Source organism: Zingiber officinale, chromosome 11A (assembly GCF_018446385.1).
Source record: "Zingiber officinale cultivar Zhangliang chromosome 11A, Zo_v1.1, whole genome shotgun sequence".
In the NCBI taxonomy this organism is placed as follows: Eukaryota; Viridiplantae; Streptophyta; class Magnoliopsida; order Zingiberales; family Zingiberaceae; genus Zingiber; species Zingiber officinale.
The window spans coordinates 85,332,500-85,356,030 of record NC_056006.1 but is presented as its reverse complement, the minus strand read 5'-3'; the positions used below and the strand labels follow the sequence as shown (position 1 = coordinate 85,356,030).

At 41.7% G+C, this 23,531-nt stretch overlaps 1 protein-coding gene across 1 annotated transcript; it reads right to left on the bottom strand.

Moving 5' to 3' along the window:
• Positions 1–18,260: 18,260 nt before the first annotated feature.
• Positions 18,261–23,046, bottom strand: LOC122032201. The gene is made up of 4 exons (XM_042591462.1): positions 22,777–23,046; positions 22,291–22,689; positions 19,404–19,785; positions 18,261–18,613 (listed from the first exon to the last, which is right to left on the bottom strand). Exons 1-4 carry the CDS (start codon positions 23,000–23,002, stop codon positions 18,418–18,420), a joined length of 1,203 nt encoding a protein of 400 aa, XP_042447396.1. The 5' UTR covers positions 23,003–23,046; the 3' UTR covers positions 18,261–18,417.
• Positions 23,047–23,531: the final 485 nt, after the last annotated feature.

Below are 23,531 nucleotides of genomic sequence, written 5' to 3'. Positions count from 1 at the left end.
GATCCAAATCACCTAGGTTATAAATTCAATTAAATATTAGTTTCCAAATTGGCTTCCGGTTTGCATAGGCACTTGGCCTTCTTGGATATGGGAGCAACCACCACTAGACAAAGCCTTTTAAGGAAAGTTAATATTCCAATATATAACTCTAGGTTAACCAAAGGAACAATCAAATCACAAGTGATCCTGTCATTTGAATCAGCAAACGCAATCACGTGCGGCGGCTACCGGCGGATCTGGTCCGCTCCGCACCTGTGACCTCCTGAAGTGAGACGGGAAGTCAGACCGGACCCTCACGACACTCAGACACTCAAGTCAAGTAAGTGGACAAAGGTGGCGTCGAATATATGAGATATGCCACCTCAGATGGTCACGAGGTTCTATATAGGGAAGGCCTACACATATCGAGAATCGTACCGTGCCCCATACCTTAGTAAGGGCTTGTCGGAAATCACGACACCATACTACCATAGTCCATGTCTTGATGGGACAGCGGGAACCCCTTGTCGCAAGATTTGGAGTATGGCGATCATAAAGCATGCCCGTTGTAGAAGATGTTCCTTGTCCTTTCTCCTTATCCATGACGGGTGTCAGCCGGCGATATTCACCTCACGATTCCGGCTAAGATTCGGCTCACGCCCTACCGGGGTGGTCGTCACCAGGAGATTCGGTGCATTCCGGCGGTTATGGTGAAAGCACTTAGGAGTCAGACGAAGGCGTCCGCGTACTCAGAGCCAGCATCAGCTTTCCTGACCACATCTTTCTCCGAAACTTCGGCTTTTTGAGAACGACTTCGCTAGACGGGCCGCCACCCTGGCACCCTTCATCTCGGTCGCATATCGATCCAACCTTTGCATATGCTGTGGTCCACGGTCTGAGTGACTCACCGGGCTTTGACTCCCTGATGGCGGTCCCTGCCTGCTTCACGGATCACTTGTCCTCCCCTTGTCTCCCCTTCAAGTCGGTGTATTTAGCGACATGGTATCACATGGTCCCATAGCAAACCATCCGCCAGCCAGGTAGCCAGATGCCAAACGTACCAACGGTTTTACGCATGATCTCGACAGCCGAAACGAATCCATTTAGTGAATTTATGGTCCGAGCCATATCGACGTACCATCTCCGAATCCACGGGCAGTCTTGAATGCGCTGGTGACAGAGCATTCTATCGGGATGGGATCAGATCGCTCTTCTTGAAATGGGCGCTGCGAGCAAGCGCTCGCGCGTCAACAAGCCGGTGGGCGCGGCCTCCAAGTTATTCCGTCTTATCCACTGGTGGAGCTCGTTGGCCTCCACCTCGTCTACATTCTTCGCCCTTGATTCCTTCGCATGTTGGCCCTCCCACGATCACGCAGCTTCGATTTGCTTGCCTGACACCTGGTGTTGGTTTGTTCGCCATGCTCGGCGACCTCGCCTTCCTTCTCGAGTTCCTTTTCATTCCCGTCGTCTCGTCTCGATCAGAAGACCTTAGTGGCCGAATTCTTCTCGGGCTAGCTTCACTGCCGTCGCCATCGTTCGTTCTCACAACAATCTTTGTCATGTTTCCTCTTATTTGCCCAATTTGAACGGTCGTGATGGCGATCAATTCGGCGATCTGGTCCCACAACGAGCCATTCGCGTATGTGAACATTATGGGTCGGCATTCCGAATCGTGACGGCAATAATTTGATTATCGCATCCTCCAACCTTGAAATCCATTGTACCGTGATACTCCGACCTTCCGGCCCAATTCGCTTGCCGACTTTAGATGATCCATTTCTGATTCATGCGGCCTTTCCATTCATCCTTCTTTGTAGAAGTTTGTAACTTTTTCGGCATTCCGCTCGGAAGCCTAGTCCCCAATACTTTCCTTTTGTGATGTCGCGTCGTCCTCCTTCAAAATCCATAACTCCTTGCCGGAGGTTTTACATTTCTACTAGCGATCGTAGTTCAAGCACTTATATGTTCCAAGCTCGGTGCCGGCTTGGTTTCTCAATAAACTTCCTTCCCCAAGCATTGGAAGAGAAGAATTCTTTTACATTCGCCTCCCGGCGGGCCCAACTGGCGTGCCAGTCGACTCACTCTCTAACTCAAAGATTCAAGACCGGACAATAGTATTATCTCCCCGCCAACATGTTTTCGTCTCATGGGTTTGACATCAACAAGTTTCTTCGTGAAGCTATGGTACATCTTCGGCGAGTCCGGAACGGCCGTTCACTTACTGGTAAGATTCCACTTGATAAATTCATTTTAATTGCTAGATTTCTCTCTTCCTCGTAACACCATCATGGGTTGATGGGGCATCTTGAAAAGCATCTGAGCCAGGGGAGATGGAGCACTTCGCATCGCCTTACAGCAGGAGAAGGCGGGCGGAAGGGAGGCTCGCAGAAGAAGGTGGCCGTCCTATCAAAGCGAGGCAAGGAGCCAGCCCCCAATCGGACCAACCAGGGAGAAGGTTCGCCGACGGAGGACAACTCCACAGAAAGAGACCACCAGGTGGGAAAACTCTTCGATCGGCACGTTCGTCCAACCATCCCGCACTGATTCCGGAAGCTATTCGCAGAGGCTGGCCGGCTTAGTAAAAGGCGGGGCCAAAGAAGCTATTCCTACGGTCCGCCCAATGCCAGCAATTTCGACAGGCTAGCAACGGCCTGTAGAGACAGAGGCTATTCATGTCAACACCCCACTTGCTGCCTCTTTGCTTCGGCATCTCCATTCAACTATCTATCTCAATTTCGCCTGTTCCGGTCGATCGGCAATGCCGCCTCAGATTGACCGACCCGACGACTTTGCGCCTGTCGGATCGGTACTCTTCATCTCACGAAGGCTCCGCACAGAGGCAACAGAACTACGATCCTGACACACCACGATCACCTCAGAAGGGGCCGTCAGCCGAGATGGGTCGGCAGCCGAAGTAGTGCCGCTAATCCGGTCGAAATAAATTGTGGGCCATAGAATATGCAGGCAGGAGGCCACGCGAATAAGTTCGTTTCCAAGTTTTGCATGCATTTTCCGATCGATTAACAACTTCTCCTTTCATTTCATGAGAGATGGGTGGAGAGATACCCCCAACACCTTTGCCATGGTGGGTGAGGGAGAGTGTAAAGTGGTCAATCCGCAAGCTTCCTCAAGGCCCTTCCATCTTGGGTGAAGGAGTGGAAGCTCAAGATTTGTTGGTGGCTGAGCAGAAGAAGACGGCTTCGAGCGACAAGTCAAGTCGCTCGACACAAAAATAACCCACAGCCACCACTCGAAAAACACCACGGCCATCTGCGATCTGGATCCGGGAAAAAGAATGTTGAGGCTCGATTGAGGCGAGTAAAGTCAAAGAGTTGATGGCGCTCGACCAACAAAAGGAGTATCAATCTAATGATCAAGCATAAGGACAGTGAACTTTGTGTGGGAGTCCCTCATGCCGTGGCCTCAAGAGAATACCAAGCGAGCGTCGAGTACAGCAATGCATCTCGCTTTCGCAGGCGAATTTTGAATTTTGTAAAGTTTGCGAATAGATGTGACTCTTGACCCACCGTCGCCACCATTACCTACTTGTCAAATCAAGGGATTAAGAACAACTTCCCGAGTCCCTTGTCATCCCTGTTGCAGATCAAGTGGCGCTCCTTGACAATATCCCTAAAGATCTTTATGATTATTTAGAGTAGAATCTTAAATGTAATCTAGCCGCTCGGCTATAAACTACCCCTTTTTGTAATTGGGCTGCTCGGCCTTATTTTCTTTAATGTAATCCCCTTTTGCTTGCTGTTATTTTGATGGGATATCTTGAATAGAAGTTTATATGTGTGTTGTCCGCTCGCCTTTTGCGTAACCTTTCCGCTCGGCTAAATATATAATGTTCCGCTTTGATAGCAGGAGGTGGAAGGTTTCAGGTTATGATCTGGATCTTGAGCGTAGTTTGGTACAGGTGACAGATCGCTGTCGAGGATCGAACTGTTGACGCTTTGATAGCGCGAGTTCGACACTTGCGTCTTTATGCCCTCTTCCGCTCGGAGGGTTTATGAAGCGTAGCAGCTCCGATTTCTCGCCTCCATTTCTTCATTGTCGCCACATCTAACGGCGTCGATCGTCTTGCCAGGCGTTCCGCACTCGATTTTGTAACCGGCCCTCGGCCGGATTCTGCTTAGCGCCGAGGGTTTATAGGCCTTGTTCCCGTCTCCTCTCGATTTTACGGGCATAATCTCGTCCGTCCACCTGAGGTTTATAGCAGCAAATCCTCTCGATTTTAATCGGTTTTTATGAAGCTGGTCCTGCTGTTTATGGCAAGGCCGTGCCTCGATTTTAGTCCGTTCGGACGCCCGTCGTCCCATTTCTGGATTTTTTCAGCTCGGCGCCGGAATTCAATTCTAAAACACCTGATAGCTCGAACGGCGTCTAGCGCGAAGTTATTTGTCATCCTTTATCATTTTTGTGTCATTTCAGATTAAAACCAAAACGCGCACCTATCGTACATCACTGGCAGCACGGCTACACTGGAACTCCATATACCACTTACGGCCGATGAGGACGCGCCCGTTCGACTCCTCGGTTTCGAATCGGCCGTCTTCATCCTCGCGACGCGACGATCCCACACTTGAGTTTTGTGCGCTTTTGCCCGCGATCGAAGAGCCTTTTTTCTTCGCCAGAGCGTGAGTGTAACAACCGCTTTACGCCAACTTTACGCAGGCGCTACTTCTCTAGGAATTAGTATGCATTCATTTTGAATACACCACCATCAGACACGGATTTGACTTCGCTCGACCTTCTCATCATTCTCATGTTCTCCGCCGCATCATCATAACTCCCGATCCCCGGTAGACGACTTCCGACTCAAGACCAATAACGCTGTTGTGCCACGATGGAGATGCGTGGCTTCCCTGCTTCCCTTTGGGGCTGTTGATGGCCCTTACGGGGCTAAGACTTGGCACTGGTTCATCTGAACCGAAATCTGCATAATACGAATTCCGTGAGGCCAAAACTCCGTAAGAATTCTCACGGCAGCAGACAGGACTACTTGGACGGTTCTCACGCAAGCTTAGAGTTACCAATTACCGCCCTGACTACTTAACTGCTGCATAGCTTTTGGTGATAGGAATTATGCTGTGAACTGCAAAGCAGCCGAACCGAACTTGACAGATATACGTCGTGATCATGTGATCGGCTGGCTTGTTGGCCTATACCATGACTTACACGCGCGGAGTTGTCATAATGTCGTCGCGCAATATATCCATTCATATATGGTGAGCAGGGCGCATTACACTATTCCTCTCCCACTGGATGAATTATGATCCTTTTCAAGAAAACGCGTCACGTGTGGTGAGGCCTGCCGGTCTGAGCATGTGGACCAATCGCCGCCTTGTGATGACGGATGACACCTCCGCATCCTTGATGCACCTTGGAGGATGCGCTGTCCTCCCGCATTTCAACAATGGGGGAGAAAGCCTTATAGTTGGTCTCAATGATAGTGAACGCTCACTCCGGCTCTCTCAGTGGAGTCCCTCATCCGATCGGACGTGCTACTCTCAGCGGATGAAACTGGTGTCATCGCGAAAGAGGCCTCGATCCCCGCGAAAGATACTTGTTGACTTATGATGGCGGCGATATTGAACTTCGAGTGAGTAACTAACTCATGCTCGATTTTCAAGCCGGTATCCTCTGGATAATGACTTCTAATTGAGTTTAAGCTTCAAAGGCTTCAAGAACCGTAGAGGCCGGTATAATCTCAAAAGTACCCTGGCTGGCCATGGCGACGATCGAAGAAGTCACGTCAAGCATTCCACCCGATCGTTTAAACATAAGGCCTTAAGTCTATCGTACTCTAACCTCCTAGCTATAGATAATGCATCTTTTTCCTGGGAAGTAGGTACTTCCGCCCGCTCCTCAGTCCTGGTGCGGTGGATCAGTCACAAAATATCCTCCAGCCGTTCTCCATTTTGTATCGGTGGATAAAATACAAGAATGAGGCGATCCAAGGGCTTTTATCTGGCCAACAGGAGGCTGGTATTGAATGTCGAGTCTCAATACCATAACTTTGTCCATTTGATGAGGCCTGCAGGTCTTCGGTTCGCGCTTCTTCCGACAATGACATAATGCCAAAAATAGGCAAAGCGACTTCCTCGGTCAGCCGTTCTCGCAGACCGGCCGGCTCTAGCGACATCGTAAAAGAAAGAGATTCGATGGCTCGCTCAATTTCATTAGGCTTCTCCGCCACTCATGCAATTGAGCTATCTTGCTCGACTCGTAGCTCGGTTGAATAAAGATGGTTCTCACCCAGTAATCGGCTAAAGTGGCGGCCGGCCATCCGCTTGAAGCAAAACATGTTCATCATCACATACGTAACTTCATCTCAAGCTTAGCTCGGTGGCCTTTGATTTGTAGATGAAAGAGGATGGACTCTTGTGTACTGTCTTGGTGACGCTCACGGCAGGCATATGGGGCGGCATATCTTAGCGCTTTCACCTTGATGGATTGATGCCCTCAAGTAAACGAACATTAGAGTCGCTCTTGAAGTCGGCAAGTTCGAGGGTTGAGCTTAACCATTCATTGCCTCGGAGAGGTCTTCCTCCAGAGTGATCCGTCTGTGGGACGGACTTGATGAGAATATCGTCCACGTCTTCTAAATTGCGTCCGATCTGCTTCTTGAATACTTTGTTCATCAAGCGTTGAAGCTCCGCGTTCTTCAATCGAGCGACATCACATTATAGATAAGTGGCTCCCGCTTTTTCCGTTCTTGCTTTGATCACATTATAGCAATAGGTGTCACTCCGGCGATCTTCTCGGCGGCGGCATGATATGAAGGTTTGATGCTTCGATGCATGCATCTTGAGCCAGACATATCATGCCATGAGACTATGTGATGAAAGCATTTGACTGAATATGGCTACGTCTCGATGTGGTGAACACTTGATGGATCGGTGCAATCCATTTGTTGCGATCCTCCTGTGTTACCAGATCCAGACAAATAACGCTCAATGAAGCTCGACTGGACCTCGGAGACCTCCGCACCACTACCAGGAAGGACACTGAGAATGACATGTGGCTGCGCCTTCCGCTCGCGCGTCTCCAAGGGCTCCCGGCCGTGTATAAGAATTCAAGACATTCGGTATTGCACTTGTAAGACATCTTGGACGGTGTGCGGATCTTGTGCAATCGTGTGAGCAGTTCCATGTTCCGAGCTCGCGGCGCTTCGATCTCGATCAGCAGTGGCCTTCCTCGTCGAAATGCTTTCTTCTGATCGAAGCAGTTGCCGCTGCTCACCTCGTGCCTAAATTCGAGCCGGTACACCATGACCATATTAGTACGACGAGCCAATCTTTTTCATCACCGATTTCATTTTTTTTACGGTCAAAGTGAAACGTTTCTGATCGAGCTCTTTCGCCCAGTGTGTCGTCCCAATATGACGTGCCGTAATACGTACGTTGTATCGACGAATGGGCCTAGCGGCCTGCACAACCCCACGTCGTCGATAGATATGCGGTTTGCTGGTTGTCTCGGCCAAATCAACTGTCTATCCGACTTCTACGTCAGAACGTGTGAAACCCGAGGAGGAGGGTTGTCAAACTTTTGGCCCGATCAATTTGATCAATGCCTTTGAATATGATGATGATTACCAGTTAAAGCATGGTCAATCAGCACAATAGTGTCAGTGCTATTACAGCTAAGCGTGATGGGTGGGGCACTTAAGGCAAGCGTCGTGGGGCAAGAAGCAGGCCCAGCTCCACGATTTGTCTTGCGCAGCGCCTTGATTCCAGCGCGCATCGTTGTGCCGTAGGACGCTATCGTGGCGTCGCTGGCGTATCGGCTGCAGGCCTCTTCAAGTCTGTAGCGGTTTGGGACGTGCTTGACTATAGTGTTGATTTGCGCGGAAGTGTTTCTTATTATCTTTCTTCGAGGGCGATGGTCGTAGCGGGAGTGTGACGTTCACCTCCACCAAGTGTGAAAATTGTCGCTGGTAAATCGCCTATCGGATCTATCGTCGCCACCGATCCGATCGACGAGAGCCTCTATCGTCCGGGCCGGGGATGATGGCGATCAGCAGGCAGCACGGAGCAACCGATGCGGATCAGAAGCAAGGGCTGCAGGTCGTTCCACCGTCGCGTGTTAGATGAGGCAAAACATAGGGGTTCCGTCCTCGTTTGTCGCCCAGCATTCTGTACATGGGACCTAACCTACGGAACGGATCGCCTCACCTGGTCCTCGGGGCCGTGCTCGGCTGATACAGTGGGGCAGCAGGCTGGATTTTCCTTTCTTCGGCCGCTTGCGCTTGCCAGCAGTGTATTCATTATTCGATTCGGTATCTGGGGAGTATGATCGGGCCTGGGACGAGGCAGTCCGGGGAAGAAATCATCACGGGACGCCTCAGGTGAGTTCATTCATCATTCAGAGCCGGTAGGCAGCACATTGAGCCTGCGGGCGGCGGTTTTCGCGGCTTGCGTCGTTCGATGACGCGATAGACGTAGTGGGCCGATGAGCCGTGTGGAAGCCGTGCAATCTTGAAGAAAGCCGCAGCGAAGCTCTTGAGCTTGAGATAGCTGGTGGCAGCCCATGATCCGGCGGCCGCGTTGGGCGATCAGAGGTAGTACTCGACACCCATCATCGGTGTTGAATCATGGAAGGAGAAATGACGTATTGAACTTAAAATGATCATCCGGATCGGTTGCTGTCTGTATCGCTGTATCCGGATGACACGCCATGGCTAAAGTGTCAACGAATTGTGAATTTCTATCTCGTTGATTCTTGATTCTCTGCACGCTTTTTGCTTGCTATCTTGCGTATCTCCGATCGAAGATCCTCCGACGCATTAGTTGTCATGCTTGTCAGGAGTGAACAGAGCATGGAATGGAATCGGGGGCTCGTGCTTAAGTGCCGATATTGCCGCCTTCGAGATCTTGCCTGCTTTCATAGCGATGCTTTGTGGTTCCCTTGTTTACCAGGCTTCTCTATCGGCCCGTCCTTCGTCGACGCGATAGGTCTGAATCAGTTGAGCCCTGGCTGGCGTGACCGTGACCTCTGTAAGTCAAGATCTCCCGAGCTCCGCCATGCAACCGGACTCTACTTCCTGCTGATGTACGATGATGTCCGCCCCATGGTTCCCTCCGCTGGGCTATGAAGTCCGACCCACGACCTCGAAGGCCTCGAATGCCGGAGAGGTCACTTCTTATCATATAGGGGAGATACATAGAGTCAAGAGCCGGGATTATACACCCATGTCATGCCATTGCACACATTTTAATAAGCACACACATATCAGGCATAAACTTATATCACTACTTAGCTCGTAGTCGTCGCCCAAGGCCTGAAAAGTAAGGGCTTGTCGTCAGCACGCTAGTGCATTATTTGGATAAATCCGTCTATGCGCGATGACAATGAACGCCTTAGCTCTTAATGCGAAGAATTCTCGTCGTTGGTACGATTATCGGAGATTCCAGAGGCAGCCCACGCTTCCCAGGCGGCTATTCAAGATTTCGGCGTTCGTGCCATTGGCAGATGCCACGCGCTTTAGAATGAAGAGCGGAACCTACTGGAGCTAGAACGTTGTTAACGTGTTATGTCTTGTAACGCATGGCACCCGAGCCCTGAACTGAGCCTGGTGACCGACCTATTACAGTACAGGTGACACACACATCGATCTAACTTTAAGGCAAGTGATTGGCCGCCACTCTACAGATTGGCGGTCCGCTGGTTTGTCCGCTTGACTCCACTGGACGAGGTCTCGATTCCATTCCAGGCCTGGACCAAGGAAAAAAGAAAAGAACACAACATTGAAATTAAACTAAAAACAAGAATCAATGCCTCATTTGGTGAATGATAATAAAGAAAAATTAACTAGTATGATGCGGAAATTAAACATTAGTTATACCCTCTTCCTTATATGCTAAAACTTGTGATCTCTGTCGATCCCCGCCTCTAGATCGTGGTGGGTGATGCATCTCCAAGACTATAACACCACCTTAAAGCTTTCCCTCCTTCTAGAATTCCCGCCACCACCACCACAAAGAGCAAAAGAGAGCAGAGAGAGAGGCTGCCTTTAAGAATTTACATTTATTATGCATCATACCCTTCCCTTTTATATTAGTTTCAATGTAAATTATGGAAATAGTTTTATAAAATTAGACTCATTCCTATTTCCTTTCTTTTTCTTTTCCTAATTAATCAATCCTAGATTGATTTATTAATTAAACAACTGCCTGTTGATGTGTTTAATTGCTTGACCGGCCCCTGTTTGGGCAATTCGCCAAGGTGGTCAATTACTCTACAAAAGAAAAGAAAGCAGGAATTTTTCAAGTAAAATTTTAAAAGAACAAACTTAAAATTTTATAAACCTCTCTTTTTTTTCTAATGTCAATATTAAAGAAAGTTTTAAAATTTAAACTAAATTTTAAATTTAAACATCTCTAATAATATTTCTTTTAAAAGAAAGTTTTATAAATTTTACAACTCTCTTTTTAAAACCTTAGGGTTTAATTTAAATTAGAAAATTTATACCCTAAAATCTCTTTACAAATTGTAAATATATGAGGAAATTCTGCACCAAAACAACCCTAATTTAATGATTATGGTCGGCCCTGCTCAAGGCAAGGGCCTACTATTTCTAGAGAATATGTACGACTCATTACCTGGTCACCAAGCAATGAATCGAATTCTCTCGGACACCAAGATAGGTTTTTCTTGGATGTGACTTGAGGCTTTATTGAGGCTACAACAGGACCTAGAGGAGAAATTGGTTTTGGTTTTCCGGGATGGAGCTTTGAGTATCCTGCAAGGTCACTCAACACACAACTCACAAGTTCATCGACAACTCCTATCTACTGTAGAGTTAATGCGATCACCGCACTACCGCGACCAATCCCAAAATGCATTACGGCCTTCATCATGAGTGTGTTAGTCTCTCGTGTTTAAGATTAATGTCCACTAATTAAGTGAGTTACCCATAACTCATTTTAATTAATATCTAGCTCCAAAGTGTATCACCAATTTTATTGTCATGTTGACCAGGGTCCACCGCCAGGATTTAACATGGCAATCCCATGAGCTCCTCTGGGACATTCTCAACCTAGATAACTAGGACAGATTCCTTCTTATAATCAACAATACATACTAAGTAATATAATTCCCAACTTATTCAAGATATTGATTTATCGAAATAAACTCATCTTGATAAGTCAAAGAAATAAATATTAAATATACATGCTTGTTATTATATTGTGATTAAGATCACTTCCATAATAACTAAGGTCTAGTTTTTTACTAAGTCACATAAAAAGAACTTACCTAAATGATCCTACTCAATACACTTAAGTATCAAAGGTAATTTATTAGTCAAGATAAACCACTTAATTACACTCACGCTCATTCTCGATGGTTTGTTCTTTTCCATCTTAGTCGTAGAAGAAGTGTTTATAATGAGAGAACCGATAACATGATCTTCTAAGTGACTCCACGACTCCATGTTATCTACTTTATATAAATTAATCGAATAATTACACGGCAAACAGCAAACATTTGACCAATGTGATCTTTTATTCTTAAACAATGTACAAAAACTAAACTTTTACATATACCCAACAATCTCCCACTTATACTAAAAAGTCTGTCGCCAGTATCTGCTAAGCATACATCTAATTCCATCCTTCCACATGCCGATCAAAAGCTACTTAAGGGTTCTAGTGAAAGGATTCCACAAAGACCGTCGACGCTATCTTGGCGATTTATTAACTTCTCCTCGCTGAACATAACTTGGGACGTGGTACTTGTGTTTCATATTGCCATTTTGCCCATGGGTTCGTGGTTCCTCTGGAGTTGGTAATCAAGATTGCTATTATCACACACAGTCTGTGACATTTTGCAAACTAGGAATCACATCTAAGTCCATTAGAAAGTTCCCCGAACATACTGCTTCTTTAGCCGCCTCGTGAGGTCACATACTCGCCTTCCATGGTCAGGTCCTAAACGACACAATACCTCCATGCAATGGCCCACATCCCAAAGTAAACACATAGCCTCGATGTAGACTCATCGTTGTCCCTATTTTGATTGAATCAATCTAACCCATGTGAGCAAATCGTCTCATTGGTAACTAGCATAATCTCTAGTCCTTCTCGTGTACTTTAATATATGCTTTACCTCAGCCCAATGTCCTTGTCCAGGTTACCTGAGCATTCCGCTAACCATGCCCACAAAGAAAATGTATATCGTGTCCCAGAGATAGTATTGCATACATTAGGCTTCCTACAAATTAAGCATAAGGAATCGCTTTTCATGTCCTCATTCCTTTGATGTCTTCTTGAGACACCTTAGATAGAGCTATCTACGTCTAAAGGTAAGAAAACTGGAATCCTCGCATATCAAACGAGCAAGGATTGTATCTATATAATAAGCTCGGGATGACATAACATTTTTCGATATCTTTATAATCTTTGATCCCAAGGATGTGTGCACATTCCCAAGTCCTTCATATCAAAATTGTTTGCAATAACCATACCTTACGCCCCGATACCTCGACATTGCCAAATTAACAAAATATCATTCACGATAAGATAGAAGAAATACCACCACGTTTCACACTCTTGTATACACAAGACCTATCCAATCGAATAAACCATGACCGATTACTTTATTAAACCGGATGTTCCAAGACCTTGAGCTTGCTTCAACCATAAACGACCGATCGAGTCACATAATTAGACGCTTCTTTGCCTTTTCAATCTAACCCTTCTCCATATGGATGTTCTCTTCAAGACTCATTAAGGAAAGCTTCTCGACATCCATTTGCCAAATCATAATCCACAGCAAGAATGGATAAGAGTATCCTGACAGATTCTACATCGCCACTGCAGTTGTCTCCTCATAATGGATTCTCTTTCTATGCACCCTTCGCGAACAAGCCTAGCTTCGTTTCTACCTTCCCGTCATTCCTCTTTTCCTTGTAGGATCCACTTGCATCCAACTACACCATCGGGTGTTCTACAAGTTTGACCTTATTAGAGTATATATAGACTTATTTCGCATCTATTGCCTTGCCAAGATTACGTGATCTATATCTTGAGTGTCATTACATGTTCGGATCGTTCATAACGATCAAGTCCAAAGACCTCCCAAAACACGACCCATCAGGGTTCGCCTCACAACCCCACCACGACGAGGCACCGTATGTGGTCAGGTATCATGCGACACGTGTTGCCTCCCTTGGCATCATCTTGCACCGTTGGCACCGGCCAGGCGTGTCCTCCCAAGTTCTTCTAATAATTTTATTTACCGTCAGGATCCAATATATAGTCTTCTTCAAAAAACCGGACATTGGTGCTAACACAATGGACCTTTCCTGTTCTTTAGGACTATAAACAACTCACCTTCGCTCCTCCGACACCTCCCACAAACACGCCGAACTTCAACAGATTCTAACTTATCAAGATTCCGTTTCAAAGACACAAAATGGATCACTCCCAACCGAATGTCTTAGGATCGGCTTTTCCCATTCTACAATTCGTGGAGTTAAAGAAACCGATGAGAATGTACTAAGTTCAATGTGTTAATCGTCAAGCTCCAGAGCGTATCTCTCAAAACGACTTGTAATTCAATAACTCATCATCGACCAACCATCTCCATAAGAGTCCTATTCCTTCGCTCGCCACACCATATTCTGCTAGTGCCAGCGACAATTGGGATTGAACTCACCTCCTATAAGTAATTCTAAACTCCAGGTATTCGCTGGCCACCACGATCGCACCATAGTGTCTTGATACTATTACCCAGACGCTTCTCCACATCAACCTTGTACTTTAAAATTATCAAAGCACCTCGCATTTGCGCATTAGGTAAATGTATCCATCTTGGAATAATCGCCTTATAAAAAAGAGACAAAATATTCAAAAAACCACTTCTTGCCCGCCGGGTCGCATTATAGGACCACAAATCGAATGAACTACCCAAATAATTTCTTGACTTATACCCTTGGCCTTAAAAGGCCTCTGGTTATTTTACCTTCCAAGCAAGATTCACAAGTTGAAAAATTTTCCAACCTAATGAACCCAAGAGTCCATCGACTATAAGCCTCCGAATCCTACTTGTTAATACGACTGCCTTAGATGTCAAAGATATGCTTGCTCATCTCGGCTGTCTTTTCTCATGAGAGTTAGAAGATGTGTTATTAATTTTCATATTATGTTGTGGGAGAAATTGACTTTAAAGTATATAAATTGCCAACCAATGCACCTAACGTATAATCACTTATTTCTTTTATAACCACATTATACTTGGGGTTAAATTGAAGACCATCCATATAATAGCTTAGAAAATGAAATTAAATTCCTTTCCTAAACTAGTACATAAAGACAATTCCTGAAACCAATTTCTATTCCTATCAATGATAAGTGTATCGCCTCCAACGCATCGCCCGCCACCTTAGTAGCATTGCCCATGCAGACAACATCTCTATCAAATAGTCGCTGCTCTCGAACCCCGCAAAGAATTGCAGACATGATCGGGCGGTCTTGATTCACACCGTCAGATAACACCGCCACATGTTTCCAACTACTAGAGTATGTGATATACCTTATTGTTCCTGCTTCCACGAGGACAAACCTGCTCCAATGTCCACCCCGCTTGCAACAAAGCACTTGCCCTTCGGCTTCTTTTATTCCAAATTTTTGTCCCGCACCTTGAGGTTTATTCACCTCTTTTTGTCGTTTACTGCTTTCTTCTTCTTCTTGTCTTCGGCTTTAGAAGCAGAACCATTTTCAGCATAGAATTTGAATGTTGACGAACAACCCTTCTGCTGCCTCAAGTTCTCACGGGTTCCAATAAATACATCCTTTATTCATATTATAGTTCGTAAAATGCTCAAAACTTTGGCAGCCGCTGAGGATATATCGACCTGTTTCCATCAATTTCCTCTCGAACTTGTATTTCGCTTAAGCCATCATCTTGAGAATATGATCCTCACTCGGAGTCCCCTACCATGGTTGTTTACACGGTTTATCGCTCTTGCCTTAGCGGCCCGATTCTATGTCCAAGAAGATCGTTTCATTATTATTAGGCTATAAATAATGCCCAACGGCCTGATCATAAAAAATTTTGTACGTGATCCGAACCTTTCCTACCATGTGTTCTTTTGTTAAATCCTATCTCATGAATCTTATACGCTTTGATTCCAAGTTTAACTTGATATATATCTTTCGGTTTAGATTTGGATCTCCTACTAACCACGCTTGATCCAAATCAATTATAAATTTAATTAAATATTAGTTTCAAAAGGCTTCCAAGATCGATGGCGAGGCACTTGATCTTCTTGGATACGGGAGCAACCACCACGACTAGACAAAACCTTTAAGGAAAGTTAATATTTAATTTCTTATATAACTTTAGGTTAACCAAAGGAACAATCAAATCACAAGGAAAAAAGAAAAGAACACAACATCGAAATTAAATTAAAAAAAAGAATCGAATGCTCTTGTATTGTATTATATAAAAAAAAATTAACTAGTATGATGCGTAAATTAAATACTAGTTATCTATATGCTATATCCTCCTTATCTTAGACCCTGGTACGCGAACTCCTCCAAGGTATGGCGATCTTCCTCACCCTGACACCTCCTTCTCTAGAATCTCTAGATTGCCACCAATTCGACTACCACCACCACAAAGGAGTTAAAGGAGAAGAGAGAGAGGGCCACAGGCTGATGATCTCCACAACACAATATCATTATGTTATTCAAGGCCTCCCTTCTCCATTTTTATATTGTTTCAACTATTATGGAAAGAGTTTTATAAAAATTAGACTCATTCCTATTCCTATTTCTTTTCTTTCCTTTAATTAATCAATCCTAGATTGATTTGATAAGCCGAGTAGGTATTCCATAGTGAAAAGAAAGAAAAAATTTTTTAAAATTTAAGAAAACTTCAATAAAATTTTACAAACTTCTTCTTTTCTAATGGATATTAAAGGAAAGTTTTAAATTTAAACATCTCTAATAATATTTCTTTTAAAAGAAAGTTTTATAAATTTGGTTCTTTTAAACTACATGTTTAATTTAAATTAGAAAAATTTTATAAATTTTAAAATCTCTCTTTTACAAATTGTAAATATCTGAGGAAATTTAAAATTCAAAAACAACCTTCCCATTTATTGAGTTATGCTGCCCCTTACTGGGCAAGGGTCTTTCTATAGAATATATTGTCAGCCATTGCTTGGTCACCAAGCAATATGTGAACTCACCGCCCTCGACACCAAGATTCTTTTGATGGACTTGACTGAGCTTTTGGACCAAGAGGAGAGGAGAAATTTTGTTGCCTTGCCAGACAGTATCCGCTTCCGAACACACACAAGTTCATTCATCGACAATCTTCACAGAGAGTTATTATCATGATCACCGCCAATCCCAAATTACATTATGGGCCTTATCGGAGTGTATTAGTTCTTTAAGATTAATGTCCACTAATTAAGTGAATTACTCATTTAATTAATATCTAGCTCCAAGAGTAGTACCACTCAACCTTATTGTCATGTTGGACTAGGTCCACCTACAGTGGTTAACGGCACTCTATAAGCCTCCTCTGGGGATTCTCTCAATATAGGATAATGATTCTCTATAATCAACAACACATACTATAGTAATATAATTTCAACTTATTCAATTATTGATTTATCGAGCTAAATCTCCCCTTTGATAAGTCAAAGAAATAAATATTAAATATACATGCTTGTTATTATATTAGGATTAGAGCACGCACTTCCATAATCACTAAGGTCTAGTTCTTTTACCTCATAAAAGAACTTACCATCTACTCAATACACAGAGTATAAGTATAATTAGTGTAATTTATTAGTCAAGACTAATACTTTAATACTGTCATTCTCGATAGTTTGTTCCTTTCCATTCAGCTACCTGCTTATAATTTATAGAGAACCGACAACATGATCTTCTAAGTGTGACTCCACACTACATGTTATCTATTATATAAATTAAAATAAATGTGTACAAAAGCTAAACTTTTAAGTATACACTCCAACATTGTCAAGCCCGTATGGTGCGTATGGGTCATGTGCGAGACCTCACATCGCCCCTTAATTTGAGAAGAGAGAAGAGAGCTTTTTCTGTTTTAATAACACAAGAGTGTTAATGCATCATCCGATTTGGGACTATTCTCATTAACGAAATCGCCATCCTTAATGAACAATTAATTTCAAGCACTAATCGGTTTGTCATTATCAAATTAATAGTCTAAATCTATCTACGCGAAACGTAGATTTCAATTTTGAAGTCAATTATGACTTCTATCTATTGATAGCATTCCGATTTTTCCATAAAATCGATATTAATCCATTAAGATTTCAATATCCAACAAATTATTTCAACCATTCATTATATGCATTACTATTATTGGATGAAACCCTCGTGAGTTATCTATTTTCAGATAAAAGAGGTTACCTTAAAAGGACAGCTGAGGTGACGATATCACCTTTAAATATCAATATACACGTACCAAGATAGAACTGTTCCAGTGTTCGATCTACAAAATGAATCATGCATCAAAGGGAAAAACAAATATCAGCAAGTTCAAGTTTATCAGTGTTCTTGCCCTCGGGGAAGGATTAAGTTGATTAATGTAGAATTGTTATTATAGGATAAGGTTATAAATCTTGGCAATGTCAAATAAAAATAACTCGTTCCTTTTTTATATTGATCAATTATAATTTTTTTGATTTATCTCATTATATTGTAGGTTGATTATATGGAACTATTAGGATGATAAATTTCATCTTTTACTACCAAAGTCTACTAAGACGGTAAAAAAATAAAAAATTAAAAAACTATATATCGGACAAAAACCAATAGCTATTCTAGTTTAACTGTTAACTGATTTTAATCAATTGTGTTTAACTAATTTTTACTGATTTACTAATCGGTTCTGGATTAAGATTTTTTACCTGCCTAACTGGAAACTGATCGGCAACTTCTCATGCGTGGAGTGAATGAAATTATAAATTTGATAAATTAGAAATTTGTACTTTTCAGCAATTTCTTTGAAAATTTTTTTAGTTAATTAGTTTGTAGAAAAAAAAAAATCTAATAATCCACTCCACTAAATCCATTTATCCTGTCCCTATTCTGTTACTGAATTCTCAATTGAAACCAATTAACAACAGGTAGAACCGATAAAAATACTGATTAGTTAACTGATTTTATATAAAATATGATAAATTAAAATTAACCGGAATCCATAAACCAACTGATTGATCGGGCCTAAAGTCTACCCGTGTTCTTCGTTGCTTGCACCAACCAAAGTAAACATGTAGAAACATACCATAATTTATTTAACGAGACAAAATTTCTCTTTCAAGGGAAACATGAGTATCTGAGAATTTGAACTGCTGAACAGTTTAGAATAGAGCAGAAAGAACCAAATTTCAGGTGAAAGATAAGGATATATATGAGAACATCATCCATTTTATGCAGGTGCAGCTAATTGTAATTTTGCAGTCTTGGCTTTCAACCTCTGCATAAAGTGAGGATTGGCTTTCAGTCTATCCTTGGCGTAAGCATGGCGAGCCTTTTCTACCAACTCATCCGCTGCCTCTGCATCTTCTATCAACGCGAGCAGTGTCCTAAGGCAATCTTTCCTGTTCTCTTCTCGGTGTTCAAACCTAATAGTAGCAAGGCGATTTAGCTTAGTATTTTGGTTCATTTAAACTTCAACCAAAATATTATGCGTATGTATGTGAATGCACCTGATTGAGACACCCATGACGCACATATGATGGGGATGCAAAACTTAACATTAACTAAATTTGAGAAGTTTATATATGCCAAATAATATCTCAAACTAATCAATTTAAGTGATCTATAATTCTTATAATATATTTTCCGTATGAACCTATGCAGTATGAAACCTACACAATATATATAGCATAATAACCTATCCAAGCAATCCATATAGATTATATTTCTTGTTTGTTAATTTGTCTAAAATTGAATTCGGCGAATTTAGATTATATTAGTGTAGATATGATTTATACTCTACAGGGGATTATTTAAGGACTATTCAGAAAGAGTTATCAAGAACAAGCATGCAGTGAGAGAGCCTAGATAACATTGTTTTCACAATCATTATGCAAAACCAAGGGCAGACTCAATAGTTGACTCCAAAGAGCGACCTAACTGTTTCAGACGACATTGTATCATTGCAAATGAACGCATGAATATACCTTTCACTGGTAATGTTACTTCATCTTTACAGTAGTAGTACGTTTGACCAACACACAAGTGAATAACTGATGGTAAAAGAATAGGTTAACATAAAGCAATGGGTTTGTTAACATTGTTTTCACAAGCACTGGCAATAGAAATCAAAGGGCAGACCATTAGTTAAAACATAGAAGGGCATACCTGTTTAAATTGAAATTCAATTAGTGTGAAATGAGCAAATTAACATACCTTTCACTGGTAATTGTTAGCTCGTCTTTACCCGAATGATACCTTTTTCCAACTACTTCACACAATCTGCGAAAAGCATACCGTGAAAGCCCCAGCTCTTTAACAGTCACTGAAAGTTTCACTTTTCTATTTTTTGGATGCCATGCATCACCACCAGGACCGAATACAACACGAGACTGCCATCTTAAAATAGGTCCTTCACCAGGTGGGTCATCTGATTTTACTTTCTTATCTTCTTCAGGGGGTTCTTCTTCCATTTTCTCCATACATTCCGCAACTATCTTATCCTCAAACAGACTGTATTCATCAGTTGGTGATTCTCCTCTTTCACACATTTCACCCAACTCATTGAACTTTGCCTCAACCTTTTGTTTTACCTCATCTAAATATATGGGATGAGAAAAACATATGAAAATAAGTAAACAAAAATAATTTTAATACCAAAAAAAAAAACAGTTAGTACAAGTATAATGAAAAATTGAACTCTGTGTAAAGAGGGGATGAAAGAAGCACATGAAAATTGTAAGTTAAGATTCACTTCAACTAAAAATATGGCACGGAAAAAACATATGACGATAAGTAAACAAAAATGATGTTAATACCAAAAAAAAAAAACAATTAGTACAAGTATAATGCAAACTTGAACTCTGTATAAATAGGGGATGAAAGAAGCACATGGAAATTGTATGTCAACATTCTCTTATGCCATTATTAATCTTAGAAAATAGGAAGTAAAAAAACAATAAAGATTTGTTGGTGCGATCAACCTCAAGGTGGTCAGATTGGACTAAGATGTTTTAAATGTTTTGATGAATGGCAAAAGGGTTCAAGTTAGGCATATAGGCTTGAGTTTGTGTGGACTTGACAGGTTGCATGTGGATGAAGTCCTAGAGGCGAAGGCTTTTTTAAGAAAGGCAAAGACAATGAGCTGTGGGAGTCTCAGTTCATTATTTGGGAACATACTTGTATGACCTTGTAGAGTCATCGTAGACTTAGTGACCAAGCTCAATCTCAGAGCTTTGCGAGGGCTTATGAACCTTTGGATCAACTGTTGACTTCAGTTGATTGCCTAATCAAATCTATTTGGAACAGAATGCACTCTGTTGAGCTTGAGTCGACTGAAAAAGGGGTCAAATAGACTTGACTAGATTTGAGTTGACTAGTGACAATTTCAATTGATTAGGGCTCCTCAATTTAAATTTTAATTGACTGATTCTAGTCATTGGAGTAATTTAAAAAGTGGTTGTTGGACAATTGCGGAGGCTTGTCTATATAAGCATCAATCGAGGCTTATTCTCGATATCCTTACACAAATGTCTACCACATTTTGTTACTGAACAACCAAACCACAATAAATGCAAGGACTACTAGAAGACCATTTTTTACAGGATTTGGTATTCTTTTCTTTTTACAGTTCTTTTAAATGTTTGTAAAGAAGATATTACTACTATACAAGGTTTCTCCACCTCCAAAGACAAAATTTTGAGCTTGATCCACCAATTAGATAATTAGACCATAGAGTAGGAACCAAGAATTTTAAACCACGTACATCGCTCCTGCGTTAGCATTTACTATTGTATTTATATTTAACTTGTTAATTTAGCCTTGTGAAAATACACGAGAAAAAAATACTTTTATCTAAGTCAAATCGCTATTCACCCCCGTCTAGCTACTTAGATCCAGCTACAATGATCCTATCAAGATTATCATTGCATGATCCACATGCAAAAGACTTATCATTGTGGTTTTTTTGGGGGGCTGCCAACCATCATTGTCATTATCGAGATAGCACAGGTGAGCACTTGGCATTCATATGCCCTTTCAATTCTTTTAGATTCATGCTCTACTAAGAGAAAAGATCTATCTGAATTTTATTTGCACATATAGGGCAAATAAACTCATTGTCACTTCTTTTTTTAATCAATTTGTTTCATGTCTTTCCCTGGCTCAATTATATGATGGATTCTTCATGCTATTCTGTTGCCTGTGGTTAGATATTTGAAGTTACTCTTATAGTGACTTATCTTATATATAAGGATAAGAATCTTTTATAATACAGAAGTAATCATGCATATGTTACCAATTTGGAACTTTTGTGTTACATTTTTTGTAGCTAAGAGATGTCTTCTCTTCTCAATTTTTGTCAATTGAAATTCATTGGCTTTAACATAACTTAACTATGACTATTCATATTCTTCATTTAGTCTTCCTATGATTATCAAGTTCAAATCAAACCCTAGCTTAGTCATCTTAAGTCAATTAAGATATCCAGCTGCAGCTTGTATAGTATAAGTTGATTTAACGTTGTAATAAAAACGGATGTGATAATACAATGTAATAAAGAATTAAATATGCAATGGCACTGGAATGCTACATGGATCAACTTTTAAAATAATAATTTTGGAATGTAACAAGGACTAGACGAGATTTTTAGCAAGCACAAAATATTTAAAATCAAGCATCTGTTTCATAACAAATCACAAACTTAAGAACACAAGTGGAGGATATAAAACACCCTATCTTCAACAAGGGTCCACAACCAACAAAACAGCAGATTCTCTAATATAATTTCATGCCTCAAGTTAGTCATACAAATCATATAATTGAAAACCATTATTTCGAATGCAATTAGTTCGCAAACACATTCAAATTCATAAGAAATAATACACTATAGTCTTGCAACATAATGAAAACTAAAAATGCATTTTAGCAACTGAACCTAAAATTTGCATAGACGTAAAAAAAATAGATGCAGTCATTATCATGCACTGCTAGCTTTCATAGAAAATTGTTAGTGTATCCCTACCCATTACTGCATAAAAGATCGCCATATAAGCAAAAAGGAAACCTTCTCAAAATGTTTATCAAGTGATGCTACTATTCTAACCTGGAAGGAGCTTGCGGTAGTCAACCATATCTTCCAGGATATCCTCGCACTCTTTGGTGTCCTTCAGGAATCCCTTCTCAGTGGCATCCCGGACAAAGTCATCCCACTTCTGGTCATTCACATTGAAGTGCTTATTTTTCATCAGCTTTTTCTCCACATGCTCCCTGGCATTGTAAAGATTGTCGATTTCCTCATCCGTGGTGTGCATCTCTTCGAAATCAGATTCAAACTCCTGATCCTTCACATCCGTGAGCGGGGTCATCCGTAGCTCTTCAATTAGCTCGTCATCAGTTTCCTCATGCTTCCTTGACAGCCGCCGCTTCAAGATTGCCTCCATAACCGACTGCAGAGCCTCCTCGCTATCGTCCTTATAGTATAACTCGAGCCGGCGCTTCAGCTCTAATCAGACACCAAAGAGAAAGAAAAGTTCCTACCTTTAGCAATAAATTGAAAGAAGTTGATGGGAATAGGACCAAAAAATTCCACCTTTGTTGCTGACGTCCTCGACCAGGGGATCGCCCTTGAGGGCTTCAGCCACGGAGGCAGCTGGCACGGGAGGAGTAGCGACCTCGGAGTCGGATGAAGAGGAGAAAGGGCGGAGGAAGGCATTGAGGGAAGGGACTTGTGCCGAGGAGGTGAAGGTTGTCCGGGGAGGCGGAGGGCGGAGGCGGCTGACGAGAAGATGGGAGTGATGGATTAGGTGACGTCTCATATTTGGTACTAGGGTTTTTGGAATTCTCGGGGAATTATATATATCTCTTCTATTTAGAGTGAAACCTATCGCATAATTATACTTTCTGAACATGTTAAAAATGAATTTAAACAAATAATTCTAGTTTTTTTAATTTATATATATATATATATATATATATATATATATATATATATATATATATATATATATATATTTGAAGAAATAAATCATCGATCATCTAATTAAAGAATATATATATATATATATATATTTGAAGAAATAAATCATCGATCATCTAATTCCTTTAAGACCTGCTTTTCTGAAATTTGCTTCCTTTAAAAAGACGTCTCACTTTGTAAAAGATTTTAAATCCATAAAAATAAAATTTATATTTATTATCAGTGGTTGAAATGACTAAGAAGATCCGAAATGCATCCATAAAAATAAAATTTATATTTTAAGATTAAAATTTCAAATTAAATTTTAGAATAGGACAGTCAAAATTTTAATTTATTAAAAGCTATTCATTGATTTTTATTATTTTCTT